We start from the raw sequence: 22,845 nt of genomic DNA, 5'->3' as shown, positions 1-22,845 counted from the left end.
TTGCAACTATACAAATATTACATATATTTTATGTATTATATTTATCATTTATTATATCATATATTTATATATTACATACATAAATATTACAACCCTCAACCCAGGGTTGGCATTAGCAATGCAGAAGACATTGCTGGCCCTGTTAAATGTGCCATTTAACGTAACCAGTCCCATTTGACTGTGTGGACGCTGCAGTTGCCTTGGAAAGAGCTCTTCCACACCGACAGATTTGAGAAGCTTGCTGCATTTCTGCCCTACCATTACGATTGTACCTAGGCCAGACAGAGAGGAAAGGGAGCAGCAATGGTTAAAGGCATGCAGGGCAAGCAGGTGAATTGCTGGCAGCATCTAGTGGTGCTGTAATGAGATTTTTACAGTGGATGTTATTTTTATCTTGTGTTTCTTTTTCATAGACTGTAACGGTGTCACAGCTTCATTTGCTCAGCCCCTCCACTGAATCTAACAGTTTGGCTGAGTTTCCTTGTAATGCAAATTACTTCACTGTTTGTTGGTTTTATTTTCTTGGATTTTCTGGGTTTTTTTCAATACATCTTCCTTGTTCCCACTAGGTGGATGAGCTTTATGAAGCCTACTGTATCCAAAGACGTCTCTGTGATGGTGCCAGCAAAATGAAGCAAGCCTTTGCAATGTCTCCTGCCAGCAAAGCAGCTCGAGAGAGTTTAACCGAAATCAACAGGAGTTACAAGGAGTACACAGAGGTACATCCTTATCAGTTTAGTCTTTTCACTCTCGCGCTGTTCGAAGGCCATGAGAACTTTGCCACTGATTGCAGGGAGAATGTCATCCAGATAAAAAAAATTAAAAGCAAATTCAGCAAAGAAGAATTACTGTTTATTTGTTTGCCTTCAGGTGAATTCCTGATGACTTACAAGGACAGGTTACATGGGCCCAAAGAGTTCCTTGAAAAAATAATGTTTATGCTACATGAGAGGAGAGTTATACTCAGGAACCGTTGCACAAGAAAAAAGCGTAAATTTGCCCCGAACCTGCTTATACCCTAACCACCTCCTTCCCACCCACAGATTTTGGGATGGCAGGTTGGCTGGAACCCATGTGTATACAGACATCTGCTGCATCCTATCCTCTTTTAGTTGCTGTGATCAACATCTATTTTATTAAACAGGCAGTAGATGAACAAGAGTCTAATAATGTTGCAAACATTGCAGCACACAAGCTGTGACAACCTTCCTAAATCTGAACTGGAGAGGGTCCGGTACCTTTTTTTTTTTTTTGCAGCCTTTTTTTCTTAATGTAGTCCACGTTTCTTGAGAGATTAAATCATGCTGGGAGCCACTTTGGCATGGAGCTGCTGCTGGCACATGTCCTGGCTGGAGGGGACTGGGACAGTGACCAGGGTACGCTTCAAGGGCCACAACTGCCCGCTGCCAACAGGAGGATTAGAGCGCAACAGAAGAAGAGCGCGGGGTTACATTCAGCTTCGGCGTGAGCAGGCATAGCTCAGCTGCCTTTTTTAGGGCCAGACCTAGCTAAACAACAAGGATGGCTCTGGCAGATTGATTTATATTGCAAAATATCTTTCATTCAAAACAGAACTTAAAAAAAAAGAAAAGAGAAAAAAGGCACAAAGATGGTTTGTCTGACCTCACTGTTCTCTTGTCCAACACAGAACATGTGTACCATAGAAGCAGAACTGGAAAACCTGTTGGGGGAATTTTGCATCAAGATGAAAGGTAATTGCCTTTTCGCCTTTCCCTTTTTTCTCCTAAACAGCGACAGTCGCTGTGCACGCTAGTGAGGGCATCGAGGCACACTAGTGTGACATGTATGTGTGATAAGTGTGGTTTTCCCCCACCACACCCACTGCTGTGCCTTCAAAACCCCTGCCCAGTGGAAAGGATGACAGAGCAAGGAACATCAAAGCTTAGAGAGCGACGTTCTGAGATGCTGCTGCTTGTTTTCAAGGCTAATTACCTCCCTCAAACACTCCTCCCGACGGCCAAAGCAATTCCATTTCGAAGGCTGCTGTACCTTTCGCCTCTATTTCCATAATCCTTTAAGACAACAGCTGGGAAATTATGTGAATGCCCGTGGAGCTGAAGTTCAAACTACTTCCTTAATTTGATACCAGCTGTTCCAAAGTCCTTTAGTTTTGCCGATTCCGACTACTACTATTGTTGAACAAATGTAAAAAAGCAAAGAGCTGGGGGTAGTTTACCATTTAAACACCTCAATAACTCAGTGGTGGCATTCACCTTTCCGTTTTACTCCTTGTCTTTATGACAGGGGACTTTATGGGTTTGAATACAATGGAATCAGTTTTACTTGAAGCCTCAGTGAATCACCAGGTATTGGTAATGCTGTTGTCCCTTTAAGACTCAGTGTCTTAAAGAAGAGATTGTGGGGGGCATGTCTTTTTTGGATCTTCAATCACTGGCATGAAAACAGTTCTGTAACACAAAATCAGCATCTAAATATTCATGCACGCTTAATTCTTCACTTGAAATCTTGCCATTTAAAAAACCCACAGTATTGCTGGTGGAGTTTTTAGAGCTCACAAATCTCATAGACGGTTTTTATTCTGCTTGCCTTGTTATGGTTGTTAGTTGTGTCCCGTGGTTGCACTGTGTAAGACATGATCTAGCTTAGATTAAGTTAAAATAGTTACTTTGTGCTCCCTTATTAGAGAAAACAAGTGCAGCAGCTGTTAGAGTTCTCCTAGCTCCATCCCACAGCATCAAACCTCAGGTTTTAAAGCCCTCACTCTGCAGTACTGGAAAGGCAGGCAGAGACGTGTAGATGTAAAGTTACAAGATGGACACACAGACACTGGGACAGATATTTCTATACAAAAACCCACAGCAGAACTGCAGCGTGGACACGCTGAAGGAAACATAGGGTCACACAGTGTAGAAAGGGAATTGCATCAGGCCAGGTCCCTTGGAGCATTTTTTTACTTGCTTGTAAATACAGGGCAATGCACAGCTCCTGACAGCAGGACATGTTGCAGAAGGTGTCACAAATGGTGGGGCTGAAAAGGTCTGGCCCCTTCTCTTTTGTATGCCCAAATCCTCCAGCGAAGCTTAAGGGCTCTCGAGAAGGCAGGTGCTGCGCTCACATACAGGAGCAGAGCACAAACCACACACAACAGCTACTTCTGAACACAGTTCTCAGAGCGTAAAGATTAGAACACAAAAATTAGAAAACAGCAAAGAAAAATGTCATATCATTAAATATTCTCTAACTGGTACATCTAAGATTTCTATCTAGATAGTTTTCCCTGGGAATAGGAATCCAATAAGCCAATCCAGATATTGCTATTGCTAAAGCTCCCAACAGCTCTAGCACAGAAGCCTACAGATCATGCAGCAAGCTTCCCCCTTATGTTATCCTGCAGCATATCTAGCTAACTTTAGGATCTAATTTAAAATCAAAGCATTCCTCTCCCCAAAGCTTATCTGTTCCTAGCCATTCCAGTGAAAGTTATTTTTATTTTGTGCCCTCTGTCACTTCCACTGAAAGCAAGCCAACCTACACAGTGCTGTCAGGAAGCAGGAGACCCACACTGTTTTTATGACTGATACTTTAAAAAAAAAAAAAAAGCCTAATCATTTTTCAGAATAAAAATAATAAACTTGCCAGCAGGCTTTGATTACTGCTCAGGATTAATCAGCTGTTGAAATTAAACAGGGAAACCTGGCATGGAAATTTGGAAGTTCCTGTATGGAATGTGCATGTCCTGTTATGATGTACAGGGAAGTGCCCCCATACCTGTTGGAAGTGCCAGGACAGCAGGAAGTGAAACGCCCAGCTGTTTCACGCAGGGAGAGTGATACGCTGGCCTGACGCACCAGGGGCTCAGCAACACCGAGCCCAGCACAAGCACCACAGTCCGCGTGTCCAGCATCGTCCACGTGAGCAGAGCTGCCCATGCTGCATGAACTGATGCCTTCAGGTGGCCCTACTGACGAAGGACACCAGTGCGCTGCCTCCTTACCGCAGCCACGTAATGGCCCTATCCCCTAATTACTTATGCTGAAGCCCCAGGGGCAACCTGCCATTCCATCTGCATTACGAGCCCAGGACAGTGCTTTTAGGAAGGCACAACATTTGAAATGGTACGATAGAGCCATTGGTTCCTGCCATACATTTAGGCCCTGAGTGCCACACAGTTACTAATCAGGTCAGCCCTTTTTTCATCAGGCTGAAGAGACTTGACCAGCACCTACTGCTGCAGGAGCTCAGTTCCAGGTTCACCACTCCTGCCTCTTCCTACTGTCCCTCTGCCCAAACCAGTGCCTGGTTGGGCCAGTCATGGCTCACAGGCCTCGGACTCCAGACAACGTCCATGTGGAGTTTTAAGCTGCCTTTTCCCCCCCTCCCACCCAACCCACTGAGCAAAGAAAGGACCTTTTATTTTCCTCAGATACTTTCAGTGATGTCCCAGCAGAGATCAAATTCACTTATAAAAGCATGCCTGGGGAGAGAGAAGCAGCAGTGGAGTGCTAGTAAGCTTAAATTATTTATAAACAGTAAATAAATTAGAAAAGAATTGGTAATACGATCTCTGCCCAAGGGACTCTCTATTCTGCTAAACAGTAGGATGAGCGAAGAAAACTCTGTTCTGGTCAAAGAAATGGAGGAGGATCAGCAGATCTCAGGGACAGGCCATGACTGTGTGCAGGGGTCTAGTTGCTCCTACATTCCAGCTAGGACTAATTCAGCCCAGTAAATAAAACCAACATTAGGGTTCATCTTACTTGCCTTGATCTTAATACACCTGTATATGTTCATCCATGGCATTTTAGGACAAAGGCAGCTCAAAGATCCTGGAAAGTTTGTTTTCATTCTTTTCTCTGCCACAGGCTTTGTATGTGTCCTCAAGACTGCTTTCTCTGGGCATTACAACACTAGAGGCATAGTTTTAGGCTTATCCAGGCAAAGCTGAGTAAATTTTTATACTAAAACAAGTGCAATAGCTAACTACTGAGGAGATCTGTCAGAAAGGAGAGGTTCCCTTTATGGAAGCAGAGGATTAGATTAGTGAAAATCAACCAGTTGCATCTGGTAGCAGAACAGGTCACAAGGAGAGGAATGGTAATGTCCTTGGGATTTCAGGATGGTCACAAGCCTCAGGAAGCCTTCCGTTTCATATGCACAGTGCCAATATAGAAATAGCATCATCATGTCCTACATTTAATTTTTAATTTTAATTTTTTTTTTTAATTAAACAAACGTATACCACAAGTGCGTTGCTGCACTACTTCTCCCCCTCCGGGGAAAGAAAGGATAAATCTCATATTACAAGTGTCAGTCATGTTCTGTGATGTACTTACTATTGAAAGGTACTCAGATCATATGGGAATGATAATGTTATGGAAACGCCAAACAGAAGGAGCCCCTCTTGTGTTTCTATTAAGATGTACTAAAAAGGAATCTGTTAAAATGTGTAGCTCAGTCTGATTAGTGCTGAGCAGCAAGCAGTACATGGTAATCAGCAGCTCGCCTACGCATCATGATAGTAAGGGTGCTAAGCTTGGTTTCTGAAGCCAGATGATGTCAGGAAGCTGTTTCTTCTTTTTCTATAATTACTATAGAATAATTGGAGCTGTTGTAGGAAAAAAAGCTGTAAAGTGCAAATCTTTGATATGCAAGAAACCACAACCCAATGAATTGTATACCCAAAAAAAAGAAAAGAAAGAGCAAGAAAATTAATATGGGGGGGTGGTGGTATTAGTCTTGGTTTGGAGGGCATTAAGGCAGCAGTAAGAGAGGGGTTAAAAACACCTCCCGGCTGTGCGGGCTGCGGGGGGGCTGCTGCCCTCTCCTTTGCAATCTTGGTGGCCATAGGCACCCCATCGCCGGGCACCCCTGCGCTCAGGGCCCAGGCCCTCCCACAGCCCCTCCGTGTCTTTCCTTCTCAGGTCTGGCTGGCTTCGCTCGGCTCTGCCCGGGAGACCAATATGAGGTACGTCCACCTTGGTTTATGGTTTATTTAATAGCAAAACAATCAAAAGGAAGGTAGATTTCTGCTGCTTTTTACATCATGGTGAATAAAACCTTTTCACATCAGCACCCCAAGAAACAGCTATTATTTTTCCTGTATATACTCTGAAAAATATTGTGGTTGTCTTTATGTCTGCCTTTGTCAGGGCACCTGTCAGAAGATCTGAAAATTATATCTGGAGCACTGGATGATGGCTATTTGAAGAACTACAAGCCATTTGGGGTTTTTTTAACTTTTAAAAATCTTATTAGTGACAAACATTTCTAATTCCTCTGGAAAAAAACATGTGCCCCATCCCATGCACACAGAGCAAATTGAACACATCCTTGCAAGCATCTTTTTACCAGATGCTTAGGCTTTACTTTGTCATAAAACAGTAGCAGAAAGACACAGAATAACCGTTTCTTGAGACCCAGATGTTACCTGCTGTGAGGCTGTGCCAGGATCTCCGGTCAGTGCAGTGTTCCAGTGGAGAACATCAAGAGCAGCTTAATTAGAGACAGATTAAAAGAAAAGCCTCCAGCTCTGTCCAGAACAGAACTAACCCTGCAAGAAGTTTGCAGTGGCTTGATAACGGATCCCCCCAACCTGTACTTCCCAGCTGTCTTGATCATCAGTTCATTTGTTCCCACTCTCGTTGCCCGTGACAAACCTCCACTGCCGTTCCCACGCCTGCAGGCAGCGTGTGCTGCCTCTGCGGGGCCCATGAGTTGGTTCAGGTCTGTCCCGGCCAGTCCCGCAGCCCGAAATGGGCTTGCTGCTGTTACCGCTTCAGATTGTCCTGCTGCACCGTGGGTCTCATTCATTTCCATCACCAGCCAGGCGAAGTCTCGCCCCTGGGGAGGCCTCTGATGGGGGATGGCCAAAAGCTCAGGTACCCTCTCCCCTGCCTGGGAAGACAACAGATCCAGCAAGCTGTAGATGTTAGGAAAGGCCATGGGGGCTTTCATCCTGCCCTCCCAAATCTCCCCCCCTCCCCGTGCCACTTTCCTTGTGAATAGAGTTAAAACTCCTGCAGCTTTTTTGCTGGTTACATGAAGGTGAAAGCTGGGTGAGGGGTACATTGGGAGAGCTGAGAGGCAGAGATCCTGCAGGAGACCTTTTCCTTTTGGCTCGATGGGAGGCAGGAGTGCAGCACCTACACAGCTAACTCTTCCAACCTTTTTCAGACCCTTTCGCCAATTCTGTTTCTGATATTTGTGCATCGTGAGAGCAGATTTCTCAAGAAAATGAGAGGATTTTTCTTTTTCAGATTTTCATGCGTTACGGTCGCCAGCGATGGAAACTGAAAGGCAAAATAGAAGTGAATGGCAAGCAGAGCTGGGACGGAGAAGAAATGGTTTTTCTCCCTCTCATTGTTGGACTCATCTCCATTAAGGTACGCATTCCAACTCCTTTTCCTAGAAGTAAAGCAGGAGTCAAGAAGCTGCCTTCTTGTGTACCATCACAAAAACGCAGCAGCAGACTATTAACCTCTTTGGAAACGAGCAATCATTAGTATTTCCAACACACCCACTAGACTGAAGTGCTACAGTGTCGTCCAATCTAGATGCTACGGGACTGTAATCAGCTTGGGAGTCCTGTGGGAGAGGTTGTCCTAACTCTCCCCAGACTGGTGTCATAGCCACACTAACATAACCCTTGGCTCACATCACTCTCCAGCAACTCAGATTATTTGCACCAAAGCAAGGGAACACTGGAAACCTGTTTGCTCACAGCATTCAGGAAAACAACAACAACAAAAAACCCAAAAGCGAAAAATCCCACTACTGATGAGTTTGTTAATGCTGCTCAGATAAGAAAGCAGCGTCTGTTGATCTGGAGAAATACACAGGTCTCTCATTTGAACACACACAGGGCCAGCTGGGCATAAGGTAGAACAGTCCCATCCCACCACCCTGCTCAGTACAGCAGAGCTACAGTGTGAGGTACCAGCGCTATGAGGTTTCTGCTCACAGTGAGATGGAGGCCTGTAGGAAAACCACTCCAACTTTTCAGCAGCTTCCTAGAGCACAGCAGTTCCCAAAATTTCTTAATGCCTGCAAGCCTCTGCTTTCCTCTGACTCTATGCTCCATTCCCCAGGGAAAGAGCAACTTTTGCAACTCCTAGCAGTCAGCAGCGACTTTTCCTCCCAAACTGGAGTCTTTCCACCACTGCTTCATTGCCTCATTGCCCCAGGTCTCCCCACACAGTTTTCTGCTGGCTGAAGGTCCGCATGCTCATGTGCTTTCCTTCCAACAAATCTCCAGCCTAGAAATACCCATCCCCTGATCCCTGTCTAGAAATTACTGCCAATAATTATACCAGGTGTCCCTGCTTAGGCAGCTTAAACAGAGGAGTGTCTTGAAAGTCTCATGGGAAATGTCCTACTTAGACACTACAAAACCTTCATGAAAAAAAATGCATGCAATTACAAAACCACCAACAAAATAATTCCAAACAGTAGGTTTTTATAGACAGTCAAGTTGTGACACAAGGTGAGTCACTCACCTCAATCTAACACCACAGTTTTAAGGTAGAAGTTTAGGAGAGAACCCTTTCTTGTAGTACACAAGAGCTACAAATGAGAGTCCCAGTCCTATTAAGGTTAATGTGTATATTCTTACCCTTTTTTGGGCTCTCTCCAAAGACTTTCACATAGAAGGTTCAAGAACTGACTTTGAAGCAAATAGCCAATGTTTCTTTGCATATTGGAGCTGCATATATAACTGTAACTCTGAATTTTCAGGCAGATACATATATAAGTATGAATAGTGCTCTACTCTACTCTTACTATAAAAGCATATGGACTGTGGAAGTCCTCACCCTCACCGAAGACCATCATAGATGCAAACAATTGCATAGCTTCAGAGTTACAGGAGACAAATACACAGGAGAGAGCTTCCTTGGGAATTACTAAGTAGACCAGCTACATCAGGAGATTGCCTGTCATGAAAATTGTCAGTTGCTGAGAGAGTATTAGATGGGAAAACTTCTCATATGCTCTCCCTGTTCTTACTCTTCCTTGAGCTCTGCTTATGGTCATTGCAAAAGACCAAATACCAAGGCTGGACAGCCCGTTGGTCTGAGCCAGTATGGTTCTCTTCTGACACTATAAAAACATAAAAAAAAAAACCACAGAAGCATGCTCACATGTGACTATACATCTATTTAAAAAAAAAAATCTCATTTTTCCCCTAAGTAACAAAGATGCAACAAATACAGTCATATTTTGGAAGCCTTTTAGCAAGGGATCCAGGCCAGAAAATCAAAACCATTGCTTTGTAATGAAGAATTGCAATGCTGTGTGTGGTCCTAGGTGTCTTGTTCTTGTCTCATACAGGTCACAGAAGTTAAAGGACTTGCTACTCATATCCTTGTGGGAAGTGTTACCTGTGAAACAAAAGACCTGTTTGCAGCTCGGCCTCAGGTGGTTGCAGTAGACATTAACGACCTTGGCACAATAAAGCTGAACCTTGAAATCACCTGGTAGTAAGTAGAGCTGGCTGGTGGGTTACTGGGTCAAGTGGTTGTAAAAATTCAACCAAAGAAAAAATGTCCATGTGGTCTCTTCTCTCCTTTTTGCTCCCTGGCAGATGAGGAGGGAATTGTGGCCCAAGTTTGGGAGATGAAAAATATCATGGTCAGGCACAGGTTCCTTGTGTTACCTGTGGCACATGGGTTTGTGCCTAGGTTCTTACTTGTGCCTGGTTTGGGCTGTTACAGTAGGTGTGCTGAGTACTGACATTACGAGGCATGTCAAACACATGGGGATGAGAGATCACAGAATTGCCTAAAGAGTATAGTTCTTCCCCAGCCTCAAGAAAGGGGCATAACTGAGTCCTCATATATTCATGAAAATGTTTTAACATTAGTGTAAAGTTCAGTGGGGTTGCTCTGGATTTATGCTAGCGTAGCCAAGTTCAGAAGTTGTCCCATTTTTAAAAGCTGGGTTTTAAGGGCTTCATACACCCCGAGGGTGGTGGGAAGTCTAGCATTGTCCATTGTAGACGTGGCGCTTAGGGACATGGTTTAGCGGTGGACTTGGCAGTGTTAGGTTTACAGATCTCAAGTGCCTTTTCCAACCTAAATGATTCTATGATTCTATCTGCATTGGTCAGCACTGGTAAGTTGATGGTGTTAGGATTCAAACCCAATTCTCATAACACTTGAATAAAATTGGTAACTGTCATTTCTAAAGAAGCATTGATGCTTTTAGCTTTTACAGTCATGTATGCTGTTTCTTGTAATGCAATAAACATGAAGCCAGCAATAACAGCTACTGGTTTCCTTTATAATGCAGCAGCTCTATTAATAGTAGAGCACCTCTCTCATTAGTATGTGTGACACTCGTCAGCTCAAATCCAAGAATACTTCATGTGAGAAGAATAACATCAGACTAGGCTACGTAAATGATTTCTGAGAGTGGAATACTTTTATCAGAACCGAAAACTACACTTCTGGGCCTGCTGTCTAATTAACAACATTTTCTTTTAAACACATCAGTTAAAAAACTTGCTGCCTCTGGGTTTTGATGTGCTAATAAACCACTTTTTCAAAAATCTTTTCCATGGACCTGAAATTCCTTCTTGCTCAGCCTGACAACCATTTTTTTTCCTGCCTGTGTGTCCGTAGTCCCTTTGATGTTGAAGAATTGACCCCATCCACTGGAAATGTGAGCAAGGCATCTGCTCTCCAGAGGAGAATGTCCATGTACAGCCAAGGCACTCCCGAAACGCCAACCTTCAAGGACCGCTCATTCTTTGTAAGCTCTGTTCAGATTCATGTTTATGTAATGAGAAGCCCGAGAGCAGTTCCAACCCTGCGAATGCTTCATTGCTTTACTCGTCTAAGCTTTTTTCCCTGATTCCAGCAGGTTACCCTTACAAACACTTACAAAGCAAGTGCATTTGTCACTGCTAATCCTAAAAGAAGGTGACTATGATCCTGGCATCTTTGGAACGAGGTGGCCAGTTATTGCATACCGATTCTTCTTGTCTGACTGCTGTAATACTTGAATAGTCTTTATAAGAGGTGTGTTCATTTTGTAACAGTAACAACCATTATAGCACTAGTATTTTTAATGTATCCCATGGTAAAATTTGCCCCTGTACCAAAGATACTCACAGGGTGCTCCTACATTTTGCATGAATCAAATTCTGAATGCTTAATCAGGACTGTGTATTAAGCTGAACAGGGGCCATCTGTACAGATGGGAATTTTACAAGTGCTGCATCCCATGCCTGTAATTGAGTACTCTGCTACAAAGCCTTCGTTTCACTTGCCCTTCCTCACACCCTCTTTGCTTTAACTGTTGAAGAAATGGCTGCATCCCCTGCAAGACAGGCCAAAGTTGACAATCTTAGATGCTCTGCAAGACACTTTCTTTGACAAGCTTCGCCGCAGTCGCTCTTTTAGTGACCTGCCATCGCTCAGGCTAAGCCCAAAAGCAGGGCTAGAGCTTTATGTGAGTCCTGGTTTTTGTTTGGTGAAGGATTTTTTCAGTCCCCATGTGGCATCTCCATTCCCACGCATGCTTCACGTGTTGCTCTCTGCTGCAACTCACTTATTTTGCTGACTGATTAGAGGGGAGAACATGACTGTAAGCCCATGCTGCTTGCATTAAATCAAAGTTCCTCTTGGTTTCTACAGAGATAATGATTAGAAGCCAGCTATCTGTGGGTGGAGAGCAGGGCAGGAATACAAGCCAACATGGTGTTTTTAAAAATTGCCTGCTACACTGATTGATGTTACACATTTGCCTAGTAACATGACTTTCAGATGCTAAAAGCACACCCATGTTGGGGAAAAGAAGAAATGAACCTTTGAATATAATTATGTTTAGGGAAAAAAGCTGCTGGGGAAAAAAGATGCAAGTTTTGGACACTTTAACCTTGTTCACCTTACCAACGTGTGAATGCCTACAGTTCTTTCCAGCAAATTGTCAGCAAAATAGTAGTTGCCTTTCATCTGTGCTGTGCATTTCCATGAGTTTGCCACATAACAAAGCAAGATTTGTAGGTCAGATAGGCAGGTTGTGACCCCTGCAGTGATTTTTCCCCATAGGTCAGTCCAAAAGACGAACATAAGTATATGCGGTGATAATTTTGGGGTCTGTATATGCTGGGTTTTTTCCTCAATAAGCAGTGTCCTGGTCAATACACTACCACACAAATTCTGTTTCCTTTCAGAAGAAACTCATGTTGAACATGACTCCTGTATAGCTCATGTTCAACAATTTTTAGAGATATCTATGCCACATGCAGAACATACTTTTAACAGAAAAGTAATAGCACAATAATATTGTGGTTAAAGTGCTATGACACTAAAGAAACTTTTGAAGAAACCTGTTTTACACTTTAGGGATTGCCATTTTAGAAGTCAGAAAATAAATACAACAGAAATCTATAGTGGATATGAAAATGTAGCCAAGGTAGCTTAAGTACAACCCGTTAAAATGAAGTATCCTGCAGGCACTAGAGCAGTGCAGTGGAAAAGCTGTCTGAGGGAATCTGGTAAGTTGAGCAGTATTCGGGTCTCTGTTCCGGGACTTACTTCCTAGAGCTCTCAGCTTACCAGAGAGATGCTGAGCCCAAGTTTTCAAGCAGTTTTCCTGCTGAAATCAGGACCCATGCCAGATGAAAGCAGAAGTTGGATTTGAAATATTTCCTCCATCTCTCAATACTTGAATGCTTCTTTAATCTTTTTCCTTGCATTTTTCCTTCCCAGACACATACTGTATTTTTTCTCTTTCCAGTGCTACATGAAAAATATTTTATCTCTTTCTCTATTACCTTTTCAGTCAAATTTGCCAGATGACGTCTTTGAAAATGGAATGGCAACCACCGAGAAGCGGCCTCTTTCTTTCACTTTTGGCGACCTGCCTTACGAAGACCGCGTGCCCCCTGCCAATGCAGCAGAGTCCTCTTCTGCTCACGTCAGCTCCAGCCCTGACATCACCACGACCCCCACCCAGCACCGAGCTCTCAAGTCCTCCAAGGGCTCAAGCCTGGACTGTAGCAGCAATGACTCCCGCAGAGACTCTGTCACTGAGCCGAAGGACCTGCCGTCCCGGGGAGAGGGAGCAGTGGTGGAGAAAAAGTCCACCCCAAGGGCAGCTCCTGAAGTTTGCCAAAAAACCTCTGACACTGGGAGCGATCATGTCTTTATAGAAACAAGCGTCCCGGTGTCTCTCCTGCAGGACACGGATGAAGGTTCAGAGCTCAAGCCTGTGGAGCTGGATACCTGTGAGGGCAACATCACGAAGCAGCTGGTAAAAAGGCTTACGTCAGCAGAGGCACCCATGACCCCAGAGAGGTTGCCGTGTGAGGGATCGATTAGTGGGGAGTCAGAAGGATATAAGTCTTACCTCGATGGAAGCATTGAAGAAGCCTTACAAGGGCTTCTCTTAGCTCTTGAGCCACATAAAGAGCAGTATAAAGAGTTTCAGGACCTGGACCAAGAAGTGATGCATCTGGATGACATCTTAAAAGTGAGTACATTTTTGGAAAATCTGAGTGGGTAGAATTTCCTTCCCTTCCTCCAAACATCAAAGTAGAGTTTTTGGAGATTAATAAAATTCCTCAGTAGCAGTTAGATTTGCTCCTGCTTGGAGCGTCCTTTCACACTGTTGCATTTTTAAACCTGTCTGCAACGTGCTAACTGTAGCCTTGTATCCTCAAGCAATGGATCTTTTAATCTACTCAAAACCTGGGGGAAAGAGAAAAGGTGCAATGGCAGAGACGTCATTCAATTATACCCTCCTCTGAAGAAACCACTTGTGAACCCATTGCTTGTGCCATGCTGGAGATTAGACTATAGCCAACCTTCTGTCTTTAAAATCTATGGGTCACATCTTCAGCAAGTGTACTTGAGCATACCTCCCCTGAACTCTGTAGAGCTGTGCAAAACTACACCAGCTGAGGATTAGCCCTTGTAGCCATTTAAACTGAGTTTTCTAAATTGCCAAAGGGATCTAGAAGCACAGGTCTCACTGAAGGTTGCCATCCCCACATCGCCTAGGCTTTTTCCAAGCCTTTTCCTTTTTCCGCCATCCATTTTTAAAAGGAGAGACATCCTGTCATTATGCTAGGATGGACATAGCATGTTGAAAATTAGAAGGAAGAACAGGGTTTTGCATGTGTGTTGTTAATATGTTTACTGCCAATCACTGTGACTTGTATCTCCCCCATGAACTCATGACACATTACTGTGCAAAGAGTATTATATGGGAAGTAATCATTTCAAATGCTTCATATTCATATGCAAGTTGGTCTGCTAGTCATTTAAGCCTTATCATTTAAAAACACAGCTGAGGAGGAAGGAGAGAAGCATTTATCCTTCAGCATTATCTTTTTACAAAGAAAGTTTGTTAACATCTTTGTTTCCATTGGTGTTTGCAGCTGCATGGTACTTTCCCAAATTAAGTGCTTTTTTGACAGCCTGCAGCCCCTGTTACTTGCACTATTTCCCAAGGAGGGTCAAGCAGGCAAAGCTACTGTTACTAATATTTTTTAACTTCGTGGCTGCTCTGCAACTTGTACAAAGAGGTCAACTATCCAAACAGCAGAGGAGCAATGGAGACTCTTTATTTACACTCCTTCTATCAGAAGTTACAAAGGGACAGACACAGGATGGGGGGGAAGAGAGAGGACGGATGTGTGCGAACAGGTTTCCTGCGCACTGGAGAAGGACGCCTTTTCCAGATCTGCTTTACATCTGCATGCCGCCTGTCGATCGGCCCACAGACCAACACTCGGCGTTGCCAGCAGCTGGGCTGGGCTCCCCATGCAAAAAGGCTGAGCTGGAATCCAGCTGTGGCTGAAGAAATCTCTTTTGGCAGTATCGGATAGGCAGAGAAAATGAGAAGCCCACGTGTTGCTCTTTGCTTTCGCCTGAAGAAGCTGCACTACCAGCCCTGAAAGAAATGGTAGCGAAAACCATCGGGGCCGCAGAGGAAGCGAGATACAGAACCCGCCTGTGTCACAGAGGTGTTGGGAAGTGTGCTTGATCAGCTCATGACTCTACAGTCAGTGTAAGGTGTCAAGTGCTAACATACGACCATATAGCATATTGTGTGCAAATGAATTGGAAACAAAACTCCAAGCCTCCTTAGCTCTAGAGGAGCTGGTGCTGAGTCTGAACTCAGAGGCCGATGCATTTCTTTCTACCAACTGAGACAAAGTCCTGGCTCCTGCCTGGGACTGGAAGATGTGGCTTGTGGAACGGCACTGGTGGCTCCTGGCTGTTTCTGGTCAATTAATGACATATTGGCTAAAGGTGTTGAAGTCATTGCACAAACCAACAGAGGTGATCCCTCAAGTTACATCTGATCCTGCAAAGTGACGCTGGAAGTAACTCTGTGGGCATGTCTGGATGAATCACCACATGGAACGAGGGCCTTTGATACTTCCTACAGCAACAGCAGGGCTCCAGTCGTGCTTCTTCACAGCAGTGAGACAGGATGGCTTCCCCCCTCTCTAGCACTGTTAATTTCCCTGTTACAATCCTGCCTTTCTCTGTCAGCTAGGAATCTGATGCCTGACTGGCTTTTCCTTAATAAGCCATGCGGCTTCAGCGGCTTCAAAGGCTACAAAAGTCCTCTCACCCCTTGAATAAATCTGCAGGAACGGGACCAAATCCATTCCTGCCTAAGGTCTGTTGGAGTTACATCTGGAATAAATCTGATAGTGCCATTGAATATGTATAAATTGGCTTCTGAAGCTAGAACAGCAATTACAGAACGTGCCTTCCCCTTTCAACTTACAGTGTGTTAATTGCCATCTCTCCTTTTGGAGGATGCTGAAAGCTGCATCACTTGGATTCAAGATGTCCTTCTCATTTCTATAAAACACGCTGAATTTTGCCTTTGAGGATTTTCCTTTGGGGAAGAGAGGGGGTAGGATGGGGAGGAGGAAGGGAAGGGTTTTTCCAAGTCTCAGGCTTTGATTGTATATGCTATGAATATGAAGGTTTGAAATGAAACACCCAATAAAATGAAGTTTTAAAAATAAAATGAAGAATTTGAAAGTTTTAAGCTTTATCCTTTTTTTTTCTTTTCTTTCAGTAGTAGCTAATATCTGGGGTTTTCATTGGTTCGTTCTGCCTTTGCAGTGCAAGCCAGCAGTAAGCCGAAGCAGGTCCTCCAGTTTAAGTCTAACAGTTGAAAGTGCTTTAGAAAGCTTTGATTTCCTGAACACCTCTGACTTTGATGATGAGGATGGTGGTGGTGTGGAGGTTTGTAATGGTGGAGGAGGTGCAGACTCAGTATTTTCAGATACTGAGATTGAGAAGAATAGGTAAGTTTGTAGTAACTGCCAGCTGTGCTTATGCCAAACCGATACCCTAGCTCTTCGTCACTAACAGGGGATCCTGGTGCACACATTATTCAAGGAAGACTGACTAATCCTTCATGAGTTTATAGGGTCAGAGGGTTCCCCGTGGCTGCTGCATACAAAATCTTTAGCTTCCAGGATCACTTTTTTCCTGTCCAAGTACGCGCAGTCTGCCCTCCAAAGAAGGATAAGTTAAATTAAGCTGACATCAATACTGGCAGAGCCTCTTCCTTGACATAGGTTTGGACCTGGCTTTCCTTGGATATAATTACTAATTCCTCTGTGGTTTTTCCCCCCTCCCTTTGTCTTTTCTCTCTAGCCGAATGAGTCTTTGCAGTGGATTAAGCTTGTCAGTAACAGTAACACAGGGCCAGATTTAAGCAGCATGGTGTAGGTTTCCTTTGGAATGTAAGAGTGATGACTGGTACTCTGTTCATGGCCCTGCGTGTTACCTGCCCTTCTTTCATCATTTTCGGTCTTTCTGAGGGGAAAAAAAAAACACACACAAAAAAAACCCTGTGGTGTTTGTGCCGTGGTCTGCCATTGCCGTGTGCCCTTAAGATGCTGTGTTTCAATCATTAGATCCTAAAAGCATGTTTGCATCCTCAGAGCCAACACGATGCCCAGCAGGCACATAAGTGGCACTAGAGCTGGGAAAAAAGACAAGAACATGGTTCCTCAGGACCCCCTGCTTTCCAACCAGGGAGCTATACTTCCCACAGCTTATCGCGGCCTGTTTAAAACAGTTTTGCGTACAAACGAGCAATGATCGTTCAGTTCCCATAATGTCACTGCATAGCTTCTTCCCAGAATAAGGCTTGGTGGGAATTAAAACTCAAAAAAATGTGTTGCTTGCTAAACTGGCACTCTGAGCACAGTTCAGTCTGCATTGATTTAAGGATCTGGCTTTAACGAGGCACTTCAGCATAAATTTAACTTAGGCAGCAAAAATTACGATTAAGTGAGTTTATAAGCTAACTTAGAAATCAGCTAAAATCTTTTAAGTCAAAGTAGAAGTTAAAATTTCCTTTTTTCCCCTCTGGCTCATCCCCAGACAGTGTAGATTCCTGCTTCCATTTTTAGACGTGCAAGTGTGTGACTCAGTGTAAAGATTGCAAGTGTTGAAACTTCTGAACTTGCAGCCAGATCCACTTGCTGTCTGGGGACTGACCTCAGGCTTTGCACTTAAACACAGGGAGGACCATTTGTACAAGACAATGTTGGAAATAATGATTTAAAACACAGTGAGACAAGCTTTATGCTCTTACAGAAACAATTGGCAAAGCAAGCTGGACACATTGTGCCTAAAACAGCATATGGAAACATCATGTCTCTTACTCCAGCAGTGGTTTTCCTTTCCTTCTGCAATGAGCACTGAATTCGGCACTGGGAGGACACTGAAAGCGCAGAGCTGTTCTTCGCAGCTCGGTGCTTGGGATAGCACAAATTGTCACGGTGCTTAGCCCAGAGCGACTGGGGAGGTGGTTCACCAGCGGATGGAAGAAAACTGTCACCACCAAGTGACAGTAACGGCGGGTTAAAAAGGCTCGCTGGCGCGGGCATCGCCTCTCTCAAGGCAAACCAGCCGGGGGACAGTGGGTACACCCTTCCGCGCCCGGCCAGGGCAGCACTGCTCCTTTGGGATATGGTGTGTTCATCGCCAGGTTGCTGGCTGCTTTCAGCTCGTTTGCCTTGCTCGTTGCCCTGAGTGAGCGTCTGTCTGTGTGTGTCTGTGTGTCCACCATGGCGGCTGTCGGCCCTGCACTCACCTCCCTCCCTCATCCCTTCCCAGTTACAGGACGGAGCACCCAGAAGCCAGAGGCCACCTGAGCGAGGCGCTCACCGAGGACACGGGGGTGGGCACCAGCGTGGCCGGCAGCCCCCTGCCCCTGACCACAGGGAACGACAGCCTCGATATAACCATAGTTAAGCACTTGCAGTATTGCACACAGCTCATTCAGGTACCGAGCCCAGCTCATTTAGGGCATATATTTTAAAATCTTCCCTGTAGGCACCGACGTACCCATAACGTGGGGTCTGAGCAGGCTGGCCAGGTCAGCGCTGCTCGTGAGAGGGAATGGCTGGGACATTGGCTTGTGGGAGCGCAGGCCTGGGACAGCCGCCGTGCCGGTGTGAAGGTGACACCAGAAAAGCCTCTGTTGTTTCCATCCCAGCCCGTCTCGGAGCAGACCTGACGTGCAAACTACGGGGCACTTGGCAGGTGCTGCCCAGCAGGACTGACGGGCAGCGTAGCAGATGACAGGGGCAGCCCCTGCTCTGGGTTACAAATGTCCACCAGCTTCACCGGGAGGTCCTTGGTGAGATTGGTCCTTGGTTAAGGCAGCCCATGTCTTCAGACGTAAAACAGAAGCTCGTGGCCCCACTGTTTAACCGAGCCCCAGACACAGCTGCGATGTTCAAGAGCAGAAATTAATTTCTGCATGTGAGGTGGAGAGATTGTCTGCACACACACAGTGAAGGCAGCAGAAGACAGCCCTCCTGGGACATCAGAATTGTCTGTTCCTGCCCACAATTAACTAGCACAACCTTTTAGAGGGTTTTTTCCCAGAGCCCAGGCACAGCAAATGCGATTTTAATCCTCCAGCAAGCAAGGGCAAAACATACTGCAACTTCCTCTTTACAATTACTTGACTTTTCCATCTTAGATGTAATTAGCTTTATTTTCCCAAAGGCCCACTGATGCAATACAGAGCAAGCCTGATTCTAGCACCCTGAGTGCTGAGCTGGACGCTGCTGACTCACAAGTATGAGAATAAATACAAAAGTACACAGTAAATATGCAGCTGGCGGCGGCAAGCTCGAACTATGTCCACACATGGAGCAGATCTGTTATGAACAATATTTACATGGACTGCTGAAGAAAATGCAGATGTTGGCAGCAAGGGAGTATGAGCAAGGAGAAAGCACCAAATTAGTACAGGCACATAAGTAGTGGATCAGAGCTTAAAAAAAAGGAGTGGAGAAAGAGCAACCTGTGGTCTGCCTCCAGGCAGGTATATCCTGAAAGACTACGGCCTATGTTATGCAAAAATCAGACTAATATTCTTTTCTGGCTTTAAGGCTTATGGTGATGGTGGATGCAGAGTGGGTAAATCGGAAATTACAGAAATGCAAATGGCTGCTTGGATATTCAAGTGTCTGGATCTGTATGTAGATGTTAAAGATAGAAGCAACAACACATATCAACAGGGAGCGTAAAATATCCCAGAGACAAAAAACTTTTGAAGTTAAGGAGATCCCATGGTTCCAGGCAGTGAATTTGCTATTGCACTTCTTCAGGTGCCAGGTGTTTTTGGAGTTTTTTGTTTTCTTCTGAGGTTTTTTTTTTTTTGGTTCAATGACTCCTTTTCCTCTCTTCCCATTTGTCTTCACCAGCAAATTGTCTTCTCCAGTAAAACACCATTCGTGGCAAGAGACCTTCTGGATAAGCTGTCCAGGCAGATCCTTGTGATGGACAATATTGCAGAGATCAGCACTGAGAACTTGGGAAACATCACCTCCCTTACTGATGGTAAGAGATAAGTTAGGGGGGTTCCTCTGAAAAGGGTTGGTTTGGGCACACATGCCTCCTGAAATGATTGCTGTGCAGAGCTGACCATCGCTGCAGGAGATGCTAGCGTAGTAAGGGCCAACTCACGGTTACCAGCAGATGTAGCAGTCACCCCGGGTCAGGGGCCTTATTCTGTCTTCAGCGCTGGTTTCCAGAAATAAGCAGGTGAGAAGAGAAAGGACTTCCAACCCTGCTTGATGTGCAGAAAATGGACAGAGGCCATTGCTGTGGTGGGGTGGGGATGCTGCCACCTCTGAAGAGCCGAATTCTTCTTCCACTTCTCTTTCATGAGGAAAGGCAGGATCTGCCTTATACTATCAGAGCCATAATACAACTCTGCGAACATTTTATCCATTTCATTTTTAGTCATCTCTATGGAGAATTATTTAGTTACTTTTCTTGTTGTTGCTATTTAAATACCTTGAAAGAGTTTGACAAACGTAGTTACTCACCCTCATGAGCACTCTGGCAGGATAGGCAAATACAACATGGTGCATTTACTTTGTTTATCATAAAATAGAGGCAAAATAGAATGACTTTTACCTAAGGCCGCAGGGCAGTGCTAGGACAGGGACCAGTCTTGTGCAGACCATTTGCAGTATTCCCCTAGTATTTCATGGTATTTAAAAGGATGATTCATCAGTGCCCAGAACTGGATCAAGAGCAAATTGGGAAACAAGAAAAAACACATTACAAACTTAGGGTGAGCACATGGTCACGCTCTGTGAAGATAATGGCACAGGGCAACTCACCAAACAGTAACTGTCCATCAGTGGGCTAGGGTGAGATTTCCTCCACTCTTACCATTTTTTCTGGAAGTCAATACTTCCAGCACAGCTTTGTTTCATCGTTCATTTTGTCTTCTCCTCCAGCAATTCCAGAGTTCCACAAGAAGCTGTCACTGCTGGCTTTCTGGATGAAGTGTACTGGCCCTTCAGGAGTGTATCACACATCTGCAGACAAGATGATGAAGCAGCTGGATATCAATTTTGCCACTACTGTGAATGAGGAGTGTCCAGGACTTGCAGAAACAGGTACCAACTGCTGCAAAAAAATGGTGTCCGTCATCAAAATGGAAAACAGTTGTGTACTGGGCTTTACTCAATCTTCATTGTTTTGTTTCATAAAATCATAGAATCATAAAATAGTTTGGGTTGGAAGGGACCTTTAAAGGTCATCTAGTCCAACCCTCCTGCAATGAGCAGGGACATCTTCAACTAGATCAGGTCGCTCAGAGCCCCATCCAGCATGACCTTGAACGAAAGGGTTTCCCAGCCCTTTTGAAGCCTGTTTGACAACGGCTCCAAGATATCATTTGAAAACTAATGGTATAATTCTTGAAGCAGTTTTGGCCCAAAATAATCAGATCTGAACAGGAGAAAAAGGTGAGGTCAGCAGAAAAAAAATAGTTTTAAGGTTTATGAGCTAATCAGAAAGTAAGTCCATTCCCAAATACAGGTTTGTAAGCGATTCTGTGAAGTAGGAAGCCTCACACTTAATTTTATGTGTCTATATAATGTCCGCGCCCCTTTACAGTGCACTGGGATGAAATTCATACACATTCAAGTGAGTCTATCTGAACATAGGTCCCTGTCTGGAGTGGGATATACCACATCTCAAACTCCAGCTATACTGACTAGCTCTCCCTGGGACAAAATGGGGACGTAGGGTGATTTGCTCAGGTGTGGGCACCTGCACTGCAGATGCCTACCCAGGGCAATGTTTTCCTTCCTGCTCCATGCTACAGCTCTCACAGACAGTGCCTCAGACTAGCTTTCTGCATGCCACGAGCTCACTCAGGAGGAAAGCCAAATCCCACCTCTGTGCGCATCTCCCTCCACGTCAGTGGCATCCTGGAGATGTAACTGGCAGTGCACGTGGATATGTGTTTAGTGATTCAGGATATCGTTTGGGTAGAAAGGATGCTGTACGGATCGGATAGGAAGCTGCAGTAACCATCCATAAACTGCAGAGGTTCATCCTTAAGAAGATACCCTCTGTTGAGGAGAGCTAGACCGGGAGAAGGTCTGTCTAGCTTCTAATGTAACCACAGTTGAGGTTAGAAACGTTGGGAAGTATCTGGCTTTGCAAATACGGTTCTTTCTTTCCGACTTTGAAGCGGACTGCGTCATTTTGCCAGCAGCTTTTGCTCTCACTAACATGTCCCTCTGTCTGTGACTGCCTGCAGTCTTCAGGATCCTGGTGTCTCAGATCCTGGACCGGACGGAGCCTGTCCTCTACTCCAGCATGTCCTCCGAGATCATTACCGTCTTTCAGTATTACAACTATTTTGCCAGCCACAGCGTTAACGACCTTGGAAGCTATTTGCTGCAGCTCGCAAAAGAAGGTAGGGCATATAAATTCTGGTGGCTAATGGGGGAGTCCATTGGTGTCCTTCTGAGCTCAGCCCTGAGGCTGATTTTACAAAAGAAGGGGGGCAAGGAGACAAAGACTTGGATACTAAGTCTGAACACACTTGAACAGTTGTATGTATCAAGGCAAAAGAGCTGATGCCGATACACCCTACAATCAGTCATTTCTATTTCCATATTTGAATGGGCAAAAAGTATGTTGAAAGAGTTAGTTTTTAGGAAATGGCTGATGGTGGTAGGCTGGGCCCAAGATCTGGGATGTTTTCTGTGCCCGCAGCTGGGATGATGTTCTGGTCTTTCACCATCCTTTGTGGAGAGACTTTCTGAAGAGATGCGCTCTTCTCAGGAGCCAAGGGATCACAGCACCTCAGTGTTTGGCAGGCTCTGTCATCGAGAGCTAAGGAGAGAAGCAGATGCTCCACAGAGCATGCTAGACTGCAATCCCTGGCAAGCCACGCTTTCTTCTCTATTTGAGAAGGAGTTTGAGGAACCTTGCCTAGTTTTCCTTTTTATGTGGGCATACTGGGGAGCTTTTGCTCAAAAACCTGGCATGAAAAAGGCATTTCAGCCCATCTCTGAAACACATTAGCCCTGACTCTTTG

General features: G+C 44.8%; 1 protein-coding gene across 2 annotated transcripts in view; it reads left to right on the top strand.

Moving 5' to 3' along the window:
* Positions 1 to 22,845, top strand: part of RIPOR2 (RHO family interacting cell polarization regulator 2) — a gene marked incomplete at its 3' end in the record, with an annotated part of 34,079 nt that overhangs the window by 5,975 nt on the left and 5,259 nt on the right. Inside the window, exons 6-17 of one of the 2 annotated variants that reach the window (XM_081996780.1) lie at positions 570 to 719; positions 1,649 to 1,712; positions 5,904 to 5,947; positions 7,239 to 7,364; positions 9,310 to 9,458; positions 10,602 to 10,731; positions 12,769 to 13,458; positions 16,080 to 16,264; positions 18,051 to 18,261; positions 19,697 to 19,832; positions 20,744 to 20,905; positions 22,060 to 22,218. In XM_081996780.1, coding sequence (XP_081852906.1) covers positions 570 to 719; positions 1,649 to 1,712; positions 5,904 to 5,947; positions 7,239 to 7,364; positions 9,310 to 9,458; positions 10,602 to 10,731; positions 12,769 to 13,458; positions 16,080 to 16,264; positions 18,051 to 18,261; positions 19,697 to 19,832; positions 20,744 to 20,905; positions 22,060 to 22,218 — 2,206 coding nt within the window. The remainder of the gene's footprint in view (positions 1 to 569; positions 720 to 1,648; positions 1,713 to 5,903; positions 5,948 to 7,238; positions 7,365 to 9,309; positions 9,459 to 10,601; positions 10,732 to 12,768; positions 13,459 to 16,079; positions 16,265 to 18,050; positions 18,262 to 19,696; positions 19,833 to 20,743; positions 20,906 to 22,059; positions 22,219 to 22,845) is intronic. The other variant, XM_081996779.1, reaches the window with a different exon arrangement.

The sequence above is a fragment of the Phaethon aethereus genome (assembly GCF_964289735.1).
Source record: "Phaethon aethereus genome assembly, chromosome: 2".
Classification (NCBI taxonomy): domain Eukaryota; kingdom Metazoa; phylum Chordata; class Aves; order Phaethontiformes; family Phaethontidae; genus Phaethon; species Phaethon aethereus.
This window is presented reverse-complemented; position numbering and strand designations above follow the sequence as displayed.